Source organism: Nanorana parkeri, unplaced genomic scaffold, assembly GCF_000935625.1.
Source record: "Nanorana parkeri isolate BGI_ZX_2015 unplaced genomic scaffold, ASM93562v1 scaffold4, whole genome shotgun sequence".
Taxonomy (NCBI): domain Eukaryota; kingdom Metazoa; phylum Chordata; class Amphibia; order Anura; family Dicroglossidae; genus Nanorana; species Nanorana parkeri.
The window spans coordinates 6,003,739-6,026,126 of NW_017306272.1; the positions used below are offsets into that span (position 1 = coordinate 6,003,739).

Below are 22,388 nucleotides of genomic sequence, written 5' to 3' on the forward strand. Positions count from 1 at the left end.
ATGTCAAGCCGCAGTTTCTAAAGCAAGCAAAATACTTTCTTGTATTATACGGGGTCTAGACTCCAGAGATAGAGACATCATCCTGCCCCTGTACAAAGCATTAGTAAGACCTCATCTGGAATATGCAGTTCAGTTTTGGGCACCAGTTCACAAAAAGGATGTTGTGGAACTGGAGAAAGGGCAGTGAAGGGCGACCAAACTCATAAGAGGCATGAAGGAGCTCAGCTATGAGGAGAGATTAGCTGACCTTAATGTGTTCTCTCTGGAGAAGCGGTGATTAAGCGGGGATATGATCCCTATGTATAAATACATAAATGGTCCATATAGTGAGCTTGGTGCCAAATTATTCACGTTAAGGTCACTGCAAAGGACAAGGGGGCACTCTTTGCGTCTGGAGGAAAAGAGGTTTAACCTTTTGCATACGGAAAGGATTCTTCTTCACAGTTAGAGCTGTGAAAATGTGGAATAGACTCCCCCAGGAGGTAGTTCTAGCTAGCTCAGTTAATTGTTTTAAAAAAAATTCTGGATGTATTGCGAAATACACAGAATATTACTGGATATTGAATTCTTACAGGTATATTAGGCATCAGAGATTGTTGATCCAGGGAATATCCGATTTGCCTTATGGGATCAGGAAGGAATTTTTTTTTCCCTGTTGGAGCAAATTGAACCATGCTTTATAGGGTTTTTTTTGCCTTCCTCTCGATCAACAGGGGGTAGCTGTGGGCATAGCGTTCTGATTAGGGTTCCCCTTTTTTTTTTCCAACCTGACTAACTATAACTAAGTATTAATGTATATCTGGTTTATGGCCAATAAATGCCATCATTGTTCAGTAAGTAGTCATCACAGTTCTTTGCCTTTTTAGGATGGTGAAGAATCCTAGCATTCCCTGTACAAAGTGTTCCACACAGATGAACAGATTTAGCATCACATAGAAAAGCACTGACTCAGGCTTTGTTACACGGATATAGTGTCCTATGTTACTACTTCTTGGTTTCTTGCCCTGCAGTGGCCTAAGTGTGCAGGAAGCTGACTTCCTGCTTCATCAATGAAGATAAAGTGTGTACTGTACCTGGTGCTTTTGCTAAGAGAAAGGCGGGATTATACTCTTAATAGATAGTGAGTCTTGGCAGAGATGTCCAGAAATGCAAGGGGCCAAGAGATCAGGTTGTTCTTTATGGTTCATTTCTGGTGAATGCTGTCAAAGTACACATTAAACTTAACAAGCCCTGCGCATCGATTAAAACACTGATGGACACAATCTCAGACATTCTCACACACACATACACACACCTCAAAACGTTTTAGGGGTTCAGTGTGGGTTGCTGTGATGAAGCTCTATCCATATGTGCATTGCTTCTACAGCTCCCTTACACTCCTTGTAAAGGTCCCGGGAGCCAGAATGTGATGTCACTCTGGTCCAGGCACCTCTACAGGACACGTAAGGGAGCTGTAAGAAATGTACGTCTAGATGGAGCTCCCACGCGGCCATACCCCCAGCCCACCCAACCTCAAGCTGATACTCTGCGCCAGGCAATATATTTTGAATGACTGTCAGCACAGGAACTGACAGTGCTACGCTATGGGGGAGGCTGAGGTGCCTCTCCTCTAGTGCAGTGGAAGGCATGCGGCGACCCACTAAATATGGTGCCAGGACCCACCGGTTAAGAACGACTAATAGGGGATCAGTATAAGCTTTGCCTAATGTTCTCCTTTAATCGGGTCACAGCAAAATGGAGGATCATAATGTACTCTAATGTACAAGGGGGCTCTTGACATAATGTTCTAGTATGAACAGCATAATTACACATAATGGCACATTTACCTACCAGTGCACCCTTCTTCAGCCTCCTGGACCAAGCTCGCCCCTGTGATGGACTACAATCTCAATACAAATTAGCAAACTAAATGTGAGACTGTAGTCCATCACGGGAGTGAGCTTGGGGTGGTGACTACTTTATAACACGCGGGGACCATGGGGAACAAAAGTAGCCACCCTCCAAAAGGAAGGACAGTGTCCGCACCAATTCAGAGATGATTTGAGGATCTGCAGATGCACAGATAAGGTACAGTATTGTTAATAATTAAGGTACTTTCATGCATTTTTAAAGATTTGAATCCTGAGTTTAGTGTCACTTTAAGGAAAAACCACAGGTCCTGTGGCATCTCGATATCCAGGCGCCAGTAAAAACAGTTCCAGATTCAAGAGGAACTCGGAGACTAATTGTTTAAAAAAAAAAATGCAACACAATAATTACACAATCAACATTTTACTCCAACATTGAAAAGAGGTCTAAGGCTCCAATAAGGCTCCAATATGGCGTTTGCGTTTTTTGCGCGGGAAAACCATGTGACCCGAAAACACGCAATTTTGTTTTTTTACATACGTGTGAATTCTGCGTATTTGTGGCTATTACTATAGCCGCAAACACTCTGAATCTGCCCCTGAAGTCGCGCTCGGACTATTTTGTGGGATTTACAGTTTCCTACTACCCAGATGCTGCAATAGTCTGAACAATGCACAGTGGGATGCATTGTTTTTTATGCTTAGCGCGTTTCGTACACACGGAAAACCTCTCATGCGTGAATGGAGCCTTATAACCTCCACTTTTCTTATTACTAATATGCCCATACACCTTACAATTATCTGCAGATTTTCTGTGGTCAGATGGAAAAATTGCAACAGATTGGCCCAGGTGGAGATTACTCCATCCACACAGTTAAGTGTAGATGGAGGAATCTGTTGCACCTTTTCCATCTGACCATAGAAAATCTGCAGATAATTGTAAGGTGTTTGGCTAGCTTTAAGGCCCCATTCACACCTGACTGTTTTGTAGCGCGTCCTACGCTCGATGAACGCTCTACAAAACGGTCAAAAAAATAAATAGCATTGTAGTCAATGGTATCGTTCCCACCTGTCCGTATTTCCGCCCGTCCCGAACGCACTACAAAACGGCCAACGCATGAAAAGGTCCCGGAGCGTTTTTGCTGCGTATTGGTCCGTTTTGTAGGGCGTTTTCCATTTGGATACTGCCAAGTAGCCTTTGGAATCGCGGTAAAAAAAACGCGTGACGGTCGCGCGACAGACGCGCATATTACAATACGCATAGGTGTGAATGGGGCCTTAGGGTGCCCACACACCTTGCGATAATTGTACGATAATCGCGGGAAGTACCGCGATCCTACGATTATCGCAAGGTGTGTGGAAGGCGTGCGACCTCTACTACTGTGGGGTCGCATGACTTTTATCTTATGAACATGTTCGAAAACCCGCCGAGGATCGTACGATTGTCGGCAGGTGTATGGCATGTTCGTAAGATAAATGCCGCACGGGCCGGTGTGCGCAAGCGCACACTGCCCTTTCAGCATTGCGGTCATCGGAAGCCCGCCCCTCAGCGGGGCGGGCTTGCGATCATCGGAAGTACGATCTGCCTGTCCAAGATAGGCAGCTCCTACGGTTTTTAATTATCTTACAACCATTGCAAGACAAATGTCTGGCGATGGTTGTAAGGTGTGTGCCCAGCATTAGACTCTAGTTTACTCTACAGCTCCTGCACAGCATCCACAAATTAGACCATTTTGAACACAAAATAACACTCTCCTCTACCAATTTAAGGGTTAAAACGTGCTACATTGATGATGGCTGCAGAGTTAAATGATGTACTGACAGCTTGATTTAGCAGCCCATCCTGCACCTGTTTAATTTCTGTGTCGCTCATGGAGAATTAATCAGCGCTGAGGCTTTGCTTCGGTTATTTAAATGAAGATAAACAGGCTTATGGGCTATTTAAATGAGCGAATGGTGAAATGCCTGATTAGACTTTGTCAACAAATCATTACAAAACTATTTGTCTCACCTTAGTGGGAAAGGCGCTGACTACAGCCTTCTGTTGAGGGAAAATTACTTTGCATAGCCCGATTTGTGCGGCATTGTAAATATTCAGCCTGTTTAAAACCAACTGGCAGTAAGGCATTAAAACAATGCACCATTTTGGTTAGAATTGTATTGTACCTCTTATTTGGTGGATATTTTATTTGGATGCTGATGGATGCAATTCACAACTGGACCAATCTTCTGTTCATTGAAGTACATTTACTTTTGAGCTAGCTGGGAATTCCCCATTGTTTGATAAGAGGCACCTCTAATAGGTAGAAGTGTTTGTTCTTGCCCCATTTTAGATTAACCAGTTTAAAAGAACACAAGCTGCTTTTTTAGTGCAGACCCCTGTGGACTGGACAAGGTTTTCTAACTTGTCTGATCATTATTTCAAGGCTACCAATAGACATGTCCGTCTGTCACTACATGTCTGTAGGTGTCTTTAGTTTAGGTTAGGCTGCTTTTCTAGTACAGACATCTCTTGACTGGGCAAGGTTTTCTAAACTGTCTGATCACTATTTTGCAGGTCTGTGTTTTTCAAGGCTACCAAAAGACGTGAGTTTGTCATTACCTGCCCTGAGTACATGAGCTTCTTTTGGGAAGTTTACTGCCTTCATGACCTGATCCTGGCCTGTCAAAATGTTTCCATTTGTTCTGTGCTGACTACAAAAACTAATTTGTGCTATTGAGGGCTTGTTCACACCAGGCGCAATGCGATTCTGGCCGGAATGCACTGGCTCACATTGCAGCAGGCTCACTTTGTTGTGGGGCGGGAGGGGGTGTGTTGGTGCATTGAAGTGAATGGCACTGTAGCCACACCCTCCGGCCGGAATGCAAGCGGCTGCATGGGAACGCATGGCACATAAATGCCTGCGGTCCAGTTCGGTCAGAAAAATAGTGCTTGAAGCATTTTTTCTGACCAGACCGCAGGCTTTGATGCGCCTTGCATTCCCATGGGGCCGACCGCATTGTGGCCGAAGGGTGTGGCTACGGTGCCATTGAGTTCAATTGACTGCCACACCCCCTCCAGTCTCACAACAAAGTGAGCCAGCCGCAATGGGATCCAGTTCGTTACAGGCAGGAACGCACTGTGTCTGGTGTGAACGGGCCCTACGTTCAACTAACTTTTAGAAATGTTTAGTAATGACAATCTACAGAGACATACTTCTAAATAATTGCAGGCTTTGTATTCTTTGCATACCTTTTATTTATTCTCCCCATTCTTCTCATGGTGGCCATTTTTACTAAGGGCAGATTAATATATCTCCCTTTACTTCCTGGGACTCTGGCACATGTGACCAGGACATGTGACCATGCACATCATTTGAAGGGGAAAAAAATGCCTTTCCCTGAGATCTTGCGAGATTGTGCAGTTTACAGATGAGATTTCCCAGCAATGCTCCGCTGATGTAACCTTCCCAGGATACATCACTTAGGCACAGGCTATATCACTAAGCTCCCATTCACACCTAGGCGTTTTGTCGCACAACAAAAGTCTCAACACAAGAGATGGGCCCCGTACACACCTGAGCGTTTCGTTGCAAGCTGTAAAACACCCGTTGCTGGAAAAAGTACATGAGCTTCTTTTGGGCAGTTTACAGTGCACTTAGGCCCCATCGACTTCAATGGAAAATGCTTGGAAACGCGTGACACAAGTGTTTTTTGCGCGTCTGTGCGCGCACTTGTCCATTGACAGCAATGTCTTTCAATCTTCCAGCTAAGACGTGTGTCTAACGCACAAAATACACTAGCTGAAATTGCAGCCAAAAACGTTGATGCTTAAGTGTGAATGCAGGCTAATGCCGAAGAGGAACAGGCAGGGGAAAAACAGTAATGGTAACTACAAGATAAATGTTTATTTAAGTAATGAATGTAAGATGGTTTCATATCATCGTGCAGAGCTGAATGCTCATGTGATCTATTTAGTGTGAGGGGGTTAAGGTCCGCTTTAATTGGCGGTTTGGGATCTGCTTGGTGTTGCAAAAATTGCAACACTGCCATGACCTGTCCCGATGTCCTCCTTATAAACAGATCTGAAGCACACAGGGTGTGTTTTATTTTATTTTCTATGTGGAAAAGGGAATGATCAACAACTGGATTGCAGTTATTTTTCAGCATGTCAGGAAACCTCTGTGTAAGAGAGAAGATTCTCATATTTGTCATATCACTTGTTTTATTGGGCGGAGTGATGGCATAATGAGGGTGATCATAGATGGCCTGATAATTACAAGCAATGCTCCGAACTTTGAGCATAATTTTTAGTAGGGATGTCCCGATACCGATACTAGTATCGGGGCCGATGCAGGGCATTTTCACGAGAACTTGTACTCGTGAAAATGCCCCGATACTGAAGGCCGATACTGGCCCTTTAAATTTTTTAATCGGATTGGCCGCCTCAGGTCCCACACTTTTGGGGTCCTGAGGCAGCCTTCCGGGGACCTAGCAATAGCTGCCTTTGACTCTGCCTGCCAGGTCCCACGTCTCCTCCTCCTGATTCCTGGTGCAGGCACAGCTTTAGGCAGCCCCACACCTTGAATACAGCCTCGGAGTGGGCACGAGACTGGCACCCGCTCCGTTCGGCTCACTACGCACCCGTAGAGCAGGCTCAGCACAGCACCCATCAGCAGCGCTGGAGAGATGCAATATGCAGCGCTGGAGAGACCCAATAGGCAGCCCTGGTGACATCTATACGCAGCCCTGGTGAGATCTGGACGCAGCTCTGGTGGGATCTGGACGCAGCTCTGGTGAGATCTGGGCGCAGCCCTGGTGAGATCTGGGCGCAGCCCTGGTGAGATCTGGCCGCAGCCCTGGTGAGATCTGGACGCAGCCTTGGTGGGATCTGGACGCAGCTCTGGTGAGATCTGGACGCAGCCCTGGTGAGATCTGGACGCAGCCCTGGTGAGATCTGGACGCAGCCCTGGTGAGATCTGGACGCAGCCCTGGTGAGATCTGGACGCAGCCCTGGTGAGATCTGGACGCAGCCCTGGTGAGATCTGGACGCAGCTCTGGTGAGATCAGGAGTCCAGATGGCACCAGGCTGCGTCCATATTCTGGACGTAGCCTGGTGAGATCTGCACAATGCAGCCTGGTGAGAAACTGCCCTAAAATCATTAGTCTGTATTGTTTTAGAAAAAGTCACATGTCCCTTTTTAAGACAAAATATTGATATCAGCAAGTACATGAGGGACAGTACTTGGTCTTGAAAAAGTGGTATTGGGGCATCTCTAATTTTTAGTTAATGTTTATGACTAATAGCAAGTGTTTTTTGTTGCGACAAAGGGCAGTATTTCAACCTTTTGTGGAACAGAGGACAGATCAGAGTATCGCTTCTGTGCCCTTACTACTTCCAGTCGAGGATCAGCAAGTTTTGTACATATGGTACTCATTTGGGGATGGAATGATATTTGTCTGACTGGTGGAGAGCTTGACATGATCTCTACTTATCTCTAAGGTGGCCACAGTCTATAGGAAAAATACAACCTCAAATGCAGTTTATTATGTTGCTAGCAGCCACATCAAGTCCTTAGTCGGAGATAAACCAGTAGGCAATATTTGCGTTAGGGATGTCCAGATACCAGTTCAGATACCAGTGCAGATACTTGGCATTTTCACGAAAACTACCAGGGTCACAGCGGTTGCAATTGGGACCTGGCTCTGGCGCTCCCCCACTGTCCTAAGATCATTAGTCTTTATTGTTTTATAAAAACTGTCACATGACAATAAACCAAAAATGTATCAGTACTTGTATCTGAAAGTACTTGGATAAGTATCAGTACTTGTACTGGGAAAAATGGTATCGGTGCATCACTTTTAAATATTTATTTAAAAAAAAGCATGCATTAAAATGGGGATGTACAAATCCTAGGAGCTCCGTATGCTCCTTAAAAATGACAGCTGCCTCCTAAATTGTTAATTTTTCTCTAGTCTAGTACTGGAGTTGGAAAAGTATCTGTACATGTACTTGTACTTGTACCGAGTACGGTACTTGGTATCTGAACATCCCTCATTTGCGTATTAGAAAGATGTGTCCTTGTCAATGCCTGGGTGCTGAACTAGAAGAACAATCAGTCACTTGTTAAAGAGCACTCCCTCCTGCCTGTCCCCTCCTCCTCAGCACATTGGAATGTTCCTCAGCATCCTCACATCTATGCACAGTGTATAGACATTAGACCGCTGCAAAGGAGGGGGAGAGACATTCCAGGGATCGGTCTAAGAAGGAGCCGGGTGAGTATATCTTTGTTGTGTTTTATGTTCTTTTTTTTTTTAACCTAGACACAAATGAGCAGTTAACCCTTGCATTAAGGGGGAGCCTCCCTGCAAGGGTAATTAAAAAAAAAAAGTCCATGTTCTGCTTTAAAAAAAAAAAAGCTGTAACCACAGTAACCTTGGTCTTGTAGCTCTCCAGCTCCACCATGTAATGTGAAATGTGCTTTTATATGGTATGTATACGTGGGACACCTAAATGGTTAATTTTATTTGGTGTTCTAATTCCTTTACCATTAGCTCCTAAACGAGGATATGAAATTGTTTGTTTTTTATTTTTATTTTATAGAAACTGTATAGAACAAGCTGGTCTGCAAAATAAAAATGTTTTCATAACACATCCTGGAAATGGGAAAGAAATGACTGGTTGCTGGGGGTTTTAGAGCCTGTGGTTATAATATGATTAAAGTGAGCTTCTTGTGCTTCCTATTGGAGTTGGATAGAAAGGTTCTGACCTGTGAACCAAGTGGAGGGCTTTATAAATCCCAGTAGCCAATAACCTACAGTATTTCCTAAAAATTATAGCTGACGTCTAACAATGGTAACTTTTTTATTTTATGGCTATTCATGGAAGCGACTATTCCCTGGCTTCATAGAAGTGGCCACTGGCTCCTTGAGTAGGCTGTCTAGCTCCTGCGCACATTAATATGCTGCATGAGTGCCAACGTTTCCTAATTCATCGATCACAAAAGGAACTTTATTTTCCTTTGTTTTATACTTCAAATGAAATAACTGAATCTAGTATCTTACACCTCTTATTTCACTTAATTACAGCTTGTGTTACGGTGCCAGGCTGTGTTGGGTATAATGCTCTGTTCTCTGCTCTGTTTCAATAGATTGCTCAGCTTTGAAGAGACATTAGTAACATGTTTGTCATAATGGAGTTTTAACATGTTTGGACACTGCAACTCTGGATAAATGCCCAGTATAAATATTGGTCTGTTTTCATTGTGTAGGCACAAGCCATATGCCTTCAGCAACTGTTCTTAGCAATTACCCGAGGTTTGGACATTTTAATAACTGTGGATGTCTGTCTCTTTTTCTGAAGCTTTATTGCTTTCTTGTTCATTGAGGGACACAGATTCAGAGGCAGTTGGGTTATACTACTGCCTACGGCATGATGTGGACACTGGCAAACAGTGACCGGTTTGGTATAACCCCTTCTACTCCCATCATGCTTTTTTTGATAGTGTCCTAGAAGGATGGACTCCTTTTCTTAGAAAAGTTTAAATGCTATCATAGCCGTTTTTGTTTTTTTCTGCAAACTGCTTGAACTGGCTTTTTTTATGCATGTATCAATGTTGGCGTATCCACTGCAATAGCTTTGGAGGTTCTACCCAACTGGACTGGACAATAACGGGGCCTGTCTGGATTTAGGCTCTGTCCACACCTTTTCTGTACTGTTATTTAGCCGCAGATTACCCTTCCTTGATGCCACCTTCAGTGACCTGGCCACCTCCAGAATCTCTTCTGCGTTTAGCAGTCAGTACCCAAGGTTCTATCTTGTATTTGAGCTGAGTTGGAGGTGGAGCATGTTGGATCTCTAACATATGTGGAGGTCAGGTCCTTCTGGCTCACGGTTCACTAATGGTTCTAGTGTTCCCTCTCCAGGACCTGACACCTCTCCAGGACCTGACACCAGTAGCCTGAAATGTTGCCCCATGATGAGTCTTTCCACTCTTTGAAGCCTTCCTGGGCTCCAGTGGGTTTGCTCTCCTCCTCGGGTTTAATCTAAAAGGATTTTATTGCAGATATGCAGGATTTCGTGGGCCAAATTGAAGTTTTGATTTCTGACTCTGACTGTAGAGGCCTTAAAGGAGAACTATGGGGTTAGGGCTTTTCCCCATAGTTCTCCTTAGGGTAACGGGAGGACACAAACTAGCATCCTCCCGTCACCCTAAGCTCAGTATACCGCGAGCTACTGCTACTGCTCGCGGTATACTGAGACGCCGCAGCTGGAACAGATCCCGACAATTTATGTCTGGATCCGCCCAGCTGCATGAGTGATAGCTGGCTCTGCCTATCTAGGGGCAGAGCCAGCTGTCCCCTCCCCCTCCGTTCCGCCAGTCAGTGCTGGAGGAGCGGGGAATCCAGTCCCTCCCCTGTCACAGCTCTCTGCCGTGACAAGATCGAGAAGTGAGCAAACGCCGGTATGTGTTCGCTCACTTCCCGATCTACTGAGCCGACCTGTGACCGTCTCATTGTCACAGGTCGGCTAGAACTATGAGGATGAGTGAAAAGCACTCACCTCATAGTTCTCCTTTTAAGTTTGCTTCAACACTTTCCCCAACAAAATCTTTATCTGATTTGCCGGCAGCCTTAGTAGCCCCATGAACCTTTGCCTGCACAGACTGTATTTGATGAAGAGTCCCAAAAAATCCTTCCGGATGATATTGTTCCAGAGGAGTCACAGGCAGACGCCATAATCCAAAGGCTTAGAGAGACAATTTCGTCTCTTGGTGCGTTGTTTGCCAATTTAAGGTTGTAGGAACAGCCTGTAACTTCCACTAGAGCTGATATCTGTATAGGACCTAAGACTTTACTATGCACTTGTTATTCCAGACCTCCTTTTATTAAAAAGTGGGCTGTTCCATCATTGATTCTGGCAATATCCTGTCTTAAAGCGGACCTTTACCCATATCTTTAAAATAACAACAAACACCTTTTAGAAATGTTTAGTAATGACAATCTACAAACACATACTTCTAGATAATTGCCAGCTTTGTATTCTTTGCATACCTTGTTTCTCTTTTCTTCTCCAGTCTTCTGGTAATGGCCATGTTTCCTAAGGGCAGATTACTAGCTCTCCTTTTACTTCCTGAAAATCTGGCACATGTGACTAGGACATGTGACCATGCACAGAATCTCAGGGGAGGAAAATGCCTTTCACTGAGATGAGATTTCCCAGCAATGCTCTGTTGATGTAACCTTCCCAGAATGCAATGTTTTGGCAAACTGAAGTCATTTTTCCCTTACAATTGCAGAGCATTCACTTACTGCTTTGTAAGTATTTCAAAATGACATACTTTTACACCTGACATGTCTGTTATTTATCATCATACATAGAGGGATGCATTGGTAGAATTTGATTTTTGAGTCCGCTTTAAAGCACTGACGATGTCTGTATGCCTTAGAAATGCCCATAGAAATTCGGATATAATTCTATATAACACGTGTACAAGTGGGAGCGCAAGTGGTTAATTTATTTACTTCATACTTTTACCTCTAGCTTTTATTTCCCCAGGAAATCAGTTTAGAGTCTGATGCAGCCAGCTGAAAATATGGTAGCTTAAACTTACTCACCTGCACAATTTGAGCTGTTATCTACCACTGGCAACAAAATATATGTGACGCTTGCAATGTGTGAGCTGCCTACTTTTGAGAGATTTATACCTAATGATAATTCTTTCAGTCTGTTCTTGCCATATACGTTCATTAGACACAAGGGAAATCTATTAGCCAACCACCAATTATCTGGTGTATCTATGGATCGAACTGTTCACAGGTGAATTTGCTGATTTTTTTTTTGCATAAGCATGTGCTTGTCTATGTCAACTGTGGCTGCCTGAAATGAATCCATAATACCTCTTGCTGGCACTAATAATTTGCTGCATGTCATAAAATACTCACACATAAATATATACACACACATAAATACTAAATAGATCATCAAATAACTATGGGTATCACCTTTAATTGGCTGATTGCAGTCACATTATAGACTTTTTCAGTATACAGTTCAAGAAGCAAAGTACTGTATTAACAGACCGTGTTTTTTGGGGGGGGGTTTTTTGGCTTTACTTCACTTTTGGGTCACAGAAGTACATTTACTAATGTGCTCTTGTGATCAAAAGTCAGCATATACAATAGTGGGCTACTGGCTGCTCTATGCTGACATTGCAGAGCCACGCTGCAGGCGGGAAGGATCATGACAATGTCTGACAGCTGGCTATGCCTTTCTAGAGCCAGTGACAGCTGTACCTGCCCCCTCCCCTGCCTGTTCTTCCAATGAGCTCCGGAAGAACAGAGAGGGGGGAATTCCTGCAGGGAGGACACTGCTACATGATCACTCTGCTCTCAGCGTAGAGCCAGCGTGTGACAGCTGCAGTGTCCCATGCAGGCTCTAGGTACTGGGAAGGGTATATTTTATGCTCCCAATACGTCTCCTTTAAGTGCATTAAGAGCAACTAATCAGCATTCATTTTGCTGAAGTCAGACCAGTAGAAGATGAATGGTGATTGGATGCAGTGGATACTGCACTATGTTTTATTTCCTGGGTACTTGCACTGTTTTATTGAATAATCATGTTAAAGACACAACGACCAATTTAAAATGAGATTTTTCAACTTTTTACAAAATAGTTGTTTGTCAGTAGGGAAACTTGGTAGAACCTCCTAGACAGGCACCTAGCAAATCTACTGATTTATTTCCTTGTCTGCATAGTTGCAGTATTGTTTGTCCGTGCTTTTTTTTTTTTTGATACTCGGCCCTTGTACTACAGCAGTGTCCTAGGGAATTGCTATACTGTACATTGTCGGGCTTTGTGCCTCTGCACTCAAGTTATCTTCCTTACAAGATGTGATGGAGAATAGGAGAATACTGTACAAGGTATGTCGATGATAAGTTAGTGCCAGCATCTAACATTGTGCTGAAAAATGTGAATAAGACGTACAAGGGCCAAAGCAGTATCATTATAATATATATGATGGAACAGATTGTTGCAAGATGTCAACAAAAAGAGAAAGGATACACCGAAAAGGTAATGGAATGATAACGTTTAGGGATCCATCAATTAGAAAACATGGACCTTGCAGAGCCTTACTACATTTTACACATTTTTCATGTTTTTTGTACATTTGAAAAATGTGAAATTCTCTTAAGATAACGACACGCCGTCACTGTCCCTTAATGTTTGCAAAGTACATTTCCAGCCTTTGAATTTTTAATGTGATCACGATTTTCCATTGATTTCTTTTTTTTTATTGGTAAGGCATGAAAAATGTATGCGATGCTTTTGTTGTGTAAAGCATGGGGACGTGAACATACTGTTAGTGCATCTGTCTCCACCTTAGTAAACCGTTTAAGGCGGTTTGTTTAGTGTGACTCTACAGAAGCAGAAAACCTTTTTCTCTGCTTTTTTTATTGCTGTATTTATTTATTCCTAAGAGTAGCTTTATGTGGATTGGTCCAGTTTTGTATAAAATTCCAGGGACCATTCTACATATCCACTCAATGCAAACTGATAGGGAAAGCACTGGAGTGCAGCGTCTTGTAGAAGATGGTCTGATAATTGGGCCGTGTGAGCCGATTAGGGCACAAAGGTGAATGTAAAGCTGGCCATACACTTGACATTTTTCTTGTTCAGCCCTGCCAGCAAAAGAGTGAAAACATTTGATTACCCCATCCATGGTAAGCTGCATGGATGATTGAATCTCCCCTACCCCGGGTATTGTATTCTGACAGCTGCCAGTGACAGTGACTGAAGCTGACTGACCACAGTTACTGTTTGGCCAACAATTTATGGACTGGCTTCTTCAGCATTAGTCAATTGAAAAATCAGCTTTTGTCAAGTGATGTGGAGTCAGCAGGGCCATATGCAGATTTTATTTGGTCAAGTCTTGGAGAAATTTTGAGCAGTGTATGGCCAGCTTAACTTTACTTCTTGTCCTTGCACTCACCCTCCCCTTCCTCCTTTCCTTCTGATTCACATAATTCTTACGAGCCTTTTCCAAAATGCAAAGAGTTCTGTGAATGGGGGAGATGGATCCTGTCATTGATCTGCCCCTCCTCCACTCACGGAACACTGCATTCTGGGATAGGATACTACGAGTATTGTGAATGGGCGAGAGTGGAGGAAGGGGAGGGAAATCGGCATTAATGCTTCACAGTTGCAGCCCCTGATCTTATACCCAACATCGCCAGAAGATCACTGCTATGGGGTGTATCCGGCATCACTGGAGGAAAGATTTCTACAGTAAGCAGCAGTCAGCAGAACATAGAATACACTTCATTAGAGGTAAGTTATGTCTCAGCGGCTCTGTATCCACAACAACAACCTTTTTAACTAAACATCAGCTTAAGCATGAACACTTTTCATGTAGATACTACATGACCCCAGTATCTTTTTCTGTAAGCATTCATGTTATTTCTGTGTTCAGCCTGCAGGTGGCGCTGTGGTTGGCTGTAATTTTAAATCAAACAATTGCTTGAATTTATATTGCTGCTATTGCTGTAATGGAGGTTTAAACATTGTAAATACAATAATTGCGCCAGGCTCCACTTTTAATAAATTACGCTCTGGAAATAGGGGTTGCAAAGGATTTTATTATTGTTACCATTATTATTGTATTTTAAATAGGATTAATTTTATTGCCATGCCAAGTTATCCAGAAGGGAACCGTTATTAAATTGAAAGGGCAAAGTTACTCTCGGGAGTAAACTGCAATTTTTTTTTTGTTCTTATTTGAATACAACATGCGTCTTCCAATAACCTTTTGAAATGTGTTGCTGAGTGGTTTTCTTTTTTTTTTTTTTTTTCTCTTAAACATTTTATTTAAATGTTCCTTTCCATGTTTGTGACATGACTGCAAATTTACCTATGGTATGGTGGTTTTATAGAAACTTCAGTGATCTTTTTGCAAATAGAGCTGTTGCAGAGTAATACAAACATGTAGCACAAAACAATAATTTCATCTAATGAGATCTCAGGCCTTGTATGACCACACTAAAAACCTTCTAGATGGCTGGTAGGCCCTAGACAGTGCTGATGCGTATATACTATTTGTCATGGTTTTTATTTGTAATAGGAATAGGTTTTGTATTTTCGTATTCCATGTGGAATGTACTAATTAAACAATAATTTACCATGGGTAAAAAACGGTTGTACAGGGCACTTCTCCAAGTGCAGTGCATACTATGAGCCAGAAGAAGGAGACATGGTATGGTTTTGCTGATAATACTTTTCAAATGGTACAATAAAATCAAAACCACAGTGCTAAATCCTACACGCCAACTGGATGATAAACGGAATGGAATTATTACCTGATATAGTGAATGAGGGGTTAAATGCTGAACAATTAGTGTGTGTTTTTTTTTTAAGAACTATCAATCGGATCCTAAAAATCTTTAAACTTGGCAGCTAGAAATCCAGATTGGAAATTAGGTTTGTTAATGGTTGTAAGGGTTCATCGCTAATTCCATCTGACATTGGTATAGACAGGTGGCTTTTGTACAAGCTTCCACTGATCTTGTTCCTTTTGTAGCTGTGATCAGCGAGGGGGAAAAGCATACAGTCCTGGCTGGTGACTAAAGCGCAGAAGCATGATGAACCATCAGCATGTGGACAGTAAGGCATTTCGACATCAAGGATGCTGTCTTTGAGAGAGTGTTGAAACGTGTTTGGCGGTAACTAGGAGATGCAGTGACATCACGGTCTACATGTGGAAGTAATACCGCGTTCTGAGCTGTAGTCACGGGCCAGGACTTTATGCGTATCTCCTCACTGATCGCAGCTGCAAGGGGAGCAAGATCAGCAGTAGCTTGTGCCAACCCTGTCTATCCCAAGCCCGATGGGATTAGCTATAGATCCTTAAAACCAATAACAACAAACCTGACTACAAATTGGATTCGATTTGCCAAATTTAAAGATTTTTTAACAATTCGATGACGGTTCTTATGAGTATGAGTATAAAAAGTTTTGTGTGTATTTTTTTTTTTAACTCTTAATTTCTTAAGTCGGGTAATAATTCCATTCCTTCTATCATCCAGTTTGCATATAGGACTTAGTGCTCTGGTTTTAGTGTTATTTTGTTGATGGTTGAAGTGGCACAGGCTGGCATTTTTTAATTTTCTTCTGATTTAATGTATCCACTGTTTTAAATTGTATTTGCAGAAAGATAAACTTGCACCATCCCTTCATACAGCAGCTTCATGGCTACAAGCGTGACTTATTGTGTATTGTGAAAGAAAAGATTATAACCACCCAGAAGTGCGTTATTTCAGAACATGCACAGTCAGAGGAAACATTTGGTGGGAAACTTGGTGTTAAAGCAAAAATGGTGAAGGTAAGAGGGGTGTGTGCCATACATTACTGATACATAGCCAAATGCATCATATATTAGGAAACAGATTATTTCCGATGTGATATTGCTCCGCATCGCATGCTGATAACAGCTTGTAAATCAAAATAAGTTGCATGCAATGCTAAGCTAAGCAGTAATTACAAATAATGAAAAGGTATTTCACAATAGCCTATAACGGATAATTGCTGGATTTTCATTTTTCCTTTAGGCTCCTGAACAGTACTCTGTTCAGAGTACAGTAAGTGCTGACCCACACAAGCGTTGTGTTTAAAACTTTAGATCTAGTAAGGATTGTCACCAGCACACCAAAAACGTTTTTGAAGCAAAAAGTCCTTTATTGACAAATTGGATGGCGATTTGTCAATAAAGGACTTTTTGGTTCAATAACGTTTGGTGTGCTGGTGACAATCCTTACTAGATCTGCATTTTTCACGGGGCCGTCCGTGGTCACTACAAGCACCCACCTGCTTGGCAGGTTCACTACTATTCCGGTAAGGAGTGCAGCTGGTTCTTGATTACACGTGTTTAGAACTTTGCCTCCAGTCAGATTTTTGCTACTTTGACAGCCCATTCAAAATAAATGGGCCTCCTTAAAAGAACTATGGGGTAAGTGTTTTTTCCCCATAGTTCTCCTTAGGGTAACGGGAGGACATAAACTAGCGTCCTCCCGTGACCCAAAGCTCAGTATATCGCGAGCTATAGCTCGCTGTATAGTGAGACTGCCGCAGCCGGGACGCATCCCGACAATGCTGTTGATCCACCCAGCTGCGTGAATGACAGCTGGCTCTGCCTATCTGGAGGCAGAGCTAGCTGTACCCGCCCCCTGCCCCGTCCATTCCTCCAGTTGGCGCTGGAGGATCGGAGCGATGAGGGGGGTGGAATCACTGCAGGGAGCCATGACTGACAGTCACCACTCTCTGCAGGGAGATGATCGGGAAGTGAGCGAGCGACGGTCTGCACTCGCTCACTTCCCGATCTATTGAGCTGACGTGTGACAGTTTCATTGTCACACTTCGGATCGAACTATGAGGATGAGTGATTTTCACTCGCCTCATAGTTCTCCTTTTTAAGGCAACACACGTTAAAATGCAACACTTTCATTTTAACGTGTGCAGTACCACAAAACTAAGGTGTGAAAGGTGCTTGAATCAAACACAAGAATGCAGCACATTGCAGCTTACCAGTTCTTAGATTCAGTTCCACTGTACCTATGGGGGCAGCCATGTTTGTCACACAGGCTGGACTTCAAACATGTCTACCTTTTTGTTTATCTCCATTACATGGTGCATTGACGGGACTGGAAATTTACACAAGAGAGTTTTTTTGTGGTTTCCTTTCAGCTCACTGGAAGTGATGAGGACTCTGCATTTCTGGCAAGTTAGATAGGTATTTTATGTGCTTGATGAAAATGATTTAAAGCTTAAAAGTGAAAAGTTTTGAGCCACCATATGTAAGGACTGATGAGCTGCAATATTTAACTTTTTTGGGTTTGGTTATGCTTTAACTTTTACTCCACGTGTTGATAGCTCATCTGCGCTTCAGCAGTTGGCAACTCATTATAAACAAATACAGCCCTGGCCTGGTCTTACTGGGCTGTTCCACGCATTTGATGTCTCAGGGAAAGTCTCAGGTTTTCAACACTAAGGTGGTGTTTTGGGGAAAGAAGGTGGATCCTCCCTCCCAGGTATCTGCATGGCAGCAAGCCATATGTTAACTAACCTTCTCAAATCATATGACTGATTATAGTGGATTCTAAAACTTTTCTTGGTCAATCATCCCTTTTTTCAGGGTATTCCTTGACAAGTTTCTGTTTCCAGTGATCTTCGAGAGAGAAGTATAAAGACTAGTAGCCCTGATTTAGTTTTTTGTAGACCTAGTAAAGATCACACTGTAGAAGCGTTACTCTCCCTGCCATGTAGTGAAATATGAAAGATTCAGAGGCTCAGCTCCTATATTGGGAATATTTCATGCTCTGAAGAATGATTTTCTGTCAGCCATGCAGAATGTGACATTTCAGGGCTACATTGTTCTTTAATCGGGTAATCCAGTGAAAGGTCTTATGCTTACAAGTAAGCACAGTGAAAATATTTTGTTATAACAGGTCTCGGTTACTGAGAGGAGCCCCTGGATCTTTCATACTGCGAAATTTCCTAGATGCACTGAGGAACTCCATTGTATTAAGTGCATTCAGCCACCTTTCTGTAGTCACTGTCACTTCCCTCAGTTCAATACCTCATTTTACCAGCTGCGTTTAAACTACACCTACTGACTGCTGCCCTTCATATATTGTTGCCTGCAATGAAAGATCTAGCCCAGGCCATAGTTGTAGGTAAAAATAAGGCCTCATCTAATAGTTGGTCTCTTGGTACCGTACCATACCACAAGCTGGTGGGGTTAGTAGAGATGGTGGATCTGGGTGACTATTTCTCTGCCTGAGTAGTCTGAATCAGGCACAAAAATGAATTTACCTTCATGGAGTGGGTGCTTTCCTTGTCTTGCCCCTGTGTGAGTTGTGCTTTCGGATGATGTAGTAATGGGTGAAGGGGGCACATAATCTACTTGGGTGTTGGGTAGTTCAGGCAGGGAGGTATTTGATAGTGATCTTTCAATACTGGGAGGGGAGATGAAAGAATCAGTTTGTCATGTTTTGTCATCTCGGCATCTTCCTGTTTTATTATGTTATGCCGTTTTAATTAGACTGTAGTGATATTTTCTCAAACTTAATTTTGCTGAAATGAAATCAAGATAAATGAAAGGGCCTGTAGGTTTGATAATCCGGATAGGGGTGAAGTACTATTTTTGGTTGTTCCTGGGAAATGCTAAGAGCTGGCAGTGTACAGACATCAAGATGATGGAATTATTGTTATGCCAGACTCTGGTGATTGGAACAGATGTTCTATTGCTTTCCAAGACCAGGCACCTCATACCATCACATCCTTGTAATAGGAGAGAGATGATTGCATGATCATGAGAGCAGTGCCATTCCCGGGATGAATAGTTTTAATCACTGTGCAAAAACAGTTGTAAGCATTGTACAGGACTGAATTAATACATTGCAAAGGAGGTTGCTTGCTAAACCCATCCTGTCATCACTGCTTGTGACTGCTAGGCCAGATTTGAATGTCATGACATAGAATTTTGTTTTGAAGAACAGAGGTTGTTCCCAGGAAGCCAAATACATTGATTTTCTGCATAGCAAAAGGTGGACATCAGAAGTAGCAGAGGTGAATGGAATCTGTAAGATTTTGTTTTAAAACTCCATACAATTTTTGATAATTTTGATAATTTGCATTTCACAGTTGTAATTGTGTTAGTATGGAATGCCCATAATTTGCAAGTACTACATTTATAAATAGAAAGCACAGTAGGCCTGCTCGCTACAACACTCCTGAAAAAGCAAGACTTGTTTGAAATCCCTAGTGCAAATTGCTTTATTGGAGTACTGAATGTGAAGACCTTGCCTTTTCCACTTGGTCAGTGATGGATAAGATTGATAAGATTAGCGTGCACTCTGTTCTCTTTTAGAATGACCTTCTCACTACATACTACAATAATGTTATATTCGCATCTGCATACTTTTTTAACATCTCACGCCCTGTATTTTAAATTTTAAATTTCCATTTAGTACCCATAAATATCTTTGTCTACATTTCATTGTGTGCACAGAAGATAGCGTTTGTGTGTTTTTTGTTGTTGTTGTTTTTTTTTTTACTACTCCCTCTCACAGCTTCACACCTCTTCCTTATTGTCCTGCCAACATCCCCACCCACCTCCATACTTTGCCAGCCTCTCCTACACCCTGGAGCCCTGCTGCACATGACATGTGGTGCAAGACATTGTGGGAGATGAGCCAGATTGACAAAAAAAAAACCAGCAGGAGCTGCTACTCAGAAGAGGACGGGACAAGCAGTGTGCGTTTTCTTAAATTTTTATTTTTATTTTGGAGCATAACATAGCCTTTTTATTTATTTTACAATGCTTGTTCTGAATACCTAATGTGATGCTGGTGCCTGTAGGTCGCCTTTTAAGGGTGCTACCATGCCCTCTCAAGCTGATTCTATTTTTGATTTGCTTGCAGCCTTAGTGGCTCCTGAGCCATCCGCTGCAGAGACTTTGCTTGATTCTGAGTCTCTCCCCTGAGCTTTCCCCTGAGGAGTCGCAGTCCAATCCTGGGAGTGATGCACTGTCCACACACCCAGATAAATAAAGACCGGTCCTAATGTAACCAAACAACCAGCGTACTCACTGCCGCTCAGTGTCTCCTCAAACTTTGGGGGATAACGTTGCCAAGCTCCACCCTAATGTGTTATATCACCAGGACTTAATCAGGATTGGGTCAGGGAATAGGATGTTATATGAAAGTGTGTATATATATATATTTTTTGTTTTTGAATAAATGGTTTTAAAATGGGTCCACACTATGTATCTTCATAATCTTTTCTGAGCGCTGTATTACCAGAGGAGCCGAGAGATTTCTTGCTACTGGCGCAGCGGATTATTGTCCCCGCAGTGTGTGGGAAGGCACAAGTGACCATGCTAAATATTTTAGCTATGGTCCTTATTAGACAGTGCGGATACGGAAACATGGCTTTGTACTGAAAGTTCATTCATTGATCTCTTGAATGTGTGAAATGAAACACTGGGACACACCTATGATAATTGATCACATTACAATGTTATACGTTTCTGCACAGGATTTTTAATATATCTTATTTAGGACACTTTTTTTGTATTTGTTGTAGCATGTGTATATACTTTTTCTTTTTTTTAATATCACTGTTTTCTATAGCGCTGTACTATCCATCCAAGGGTTAAGTGCTTGTTTGTGTCTATGTGCTAAAATAACAGAAATATACTCACCCAAAGCTCTGAGCCAGCCAGCTGTCACGGCGCTCCCTCCACCATGTCCCCTCCTCCGCACCACATTGTAATGTTCCTCAGCGTCCGCACGACTATGCACAGTATATAGACGTGGTGATTTATTGGACCTTAGACCGCTCCAGAGGAGGGAGAGAGACATTCCAGGGAACGGTCTAAAGCTGCCCATACACCTTACAACCATTGCACGACTTTCATTGTGTGATGGTTGTAAGGTGATTAAAATTTTGTACGACCTGCCCATCTTGGACAGGCAGATCATACTTGCGATCATCGCATGTCCTCCCCGCTGAGGGGAGGGCTTGTCGATGATTGCAATGCTGAGCGGGCAGTGTGCCCGTGCGTCTTTGGTCCTGTGATCGCGCTACCAACCCGCCGAAAATCGTACGATTTTCGGCAGTTTTTCTAGAGTGCTCATAAGACGAAAGTCGTGCGACCGTACAGTAAATGCGGTCACACGCTGTCCATACACCTGCCGATTATCGTACTATCGCGGGATCACCCGCGATTATCGTACGATAATCGTCAGGTGCATGGGCACCTTAAGACGGCTCAGAGCTTTTGGTGAGTGTATCTTTGTTTTTTTTTATTTGTTTTTTTATTTAGACACAAATTAGCAGTTAACCCTTGCTGTGCGAGGGTAGCCCCACTGCAAGGGTTATTTTTTTTAAGAAATCATTGGGTTATGCTTTAAAGAAGGGTTTGGGGGCTAGTGAATAGGTTTATATAACTTCCATGGCCCAATCCTTGGATGATTTGTGGTGATTCATTTTGGGACCTACTGCAATCATAAGCTAATTTTTTTATTGCCAAGTACTTTCCCCATACAAATATTTATGTAATCATCTGATATCCATAGACTGTTCTGCCCCCCAGTCTATGCATTGAAAATGTGATCTCTGTAACATACTGTTGTGGCGAGATAACCCCAATCTCAGTGAGTTGGCAGACAGTTGACTCAATCCATATGACACCTTGAAGATTGATATCCAAACTGTGCAGATAGTTCAAAAGATGGATAGTGGATAGTTCAAAAGATCATAATATGATCCACTAGCAAGGACATGTGGCTGGGATCAGAACTGGAAAATAATGAAGGGTGGAGCTGTCTACAAAGAGGAAAACCTGAACTATGGGAAGGGGTGGAGACGATATCGAAGACAGATAAAGCAAATACAGTAGACCCCCGCGAAGTCGCGGTTGAGAGTTTGCGGCCTCAGTCGTTTGTGGACTTTTCCCATATAGGGGTAACATCGGTATTTTACATTCTAGCACTGCGGGAGACATA

At 42.8% G+C, this 22,388-nt stretch overlaps 1 protein-coding gene across 1 annotated transcript in view; it reads left to right on the forward strand.

Annotated features, from left to right (window-relative positions):
• The window catches only part of DFNA5 (DFNA5, deafness associated tumor suppressor), a 66,412-nt gene that overhangs the window by 6,413 nt on the left and 37,611 nt on the right, over positions 1–22,388 (forward strand). Inside the window, exon 3 of the mRNA XM_018575595.1 lies at positions 16,033–16,204. Coding sequence (XP_018431097.1) covers positions 16,033–16,204 — 172 coding nt within the window. The remainder of the gene's footprint in view (positions 1–16,032; positions 16,205–22,388) is intronic.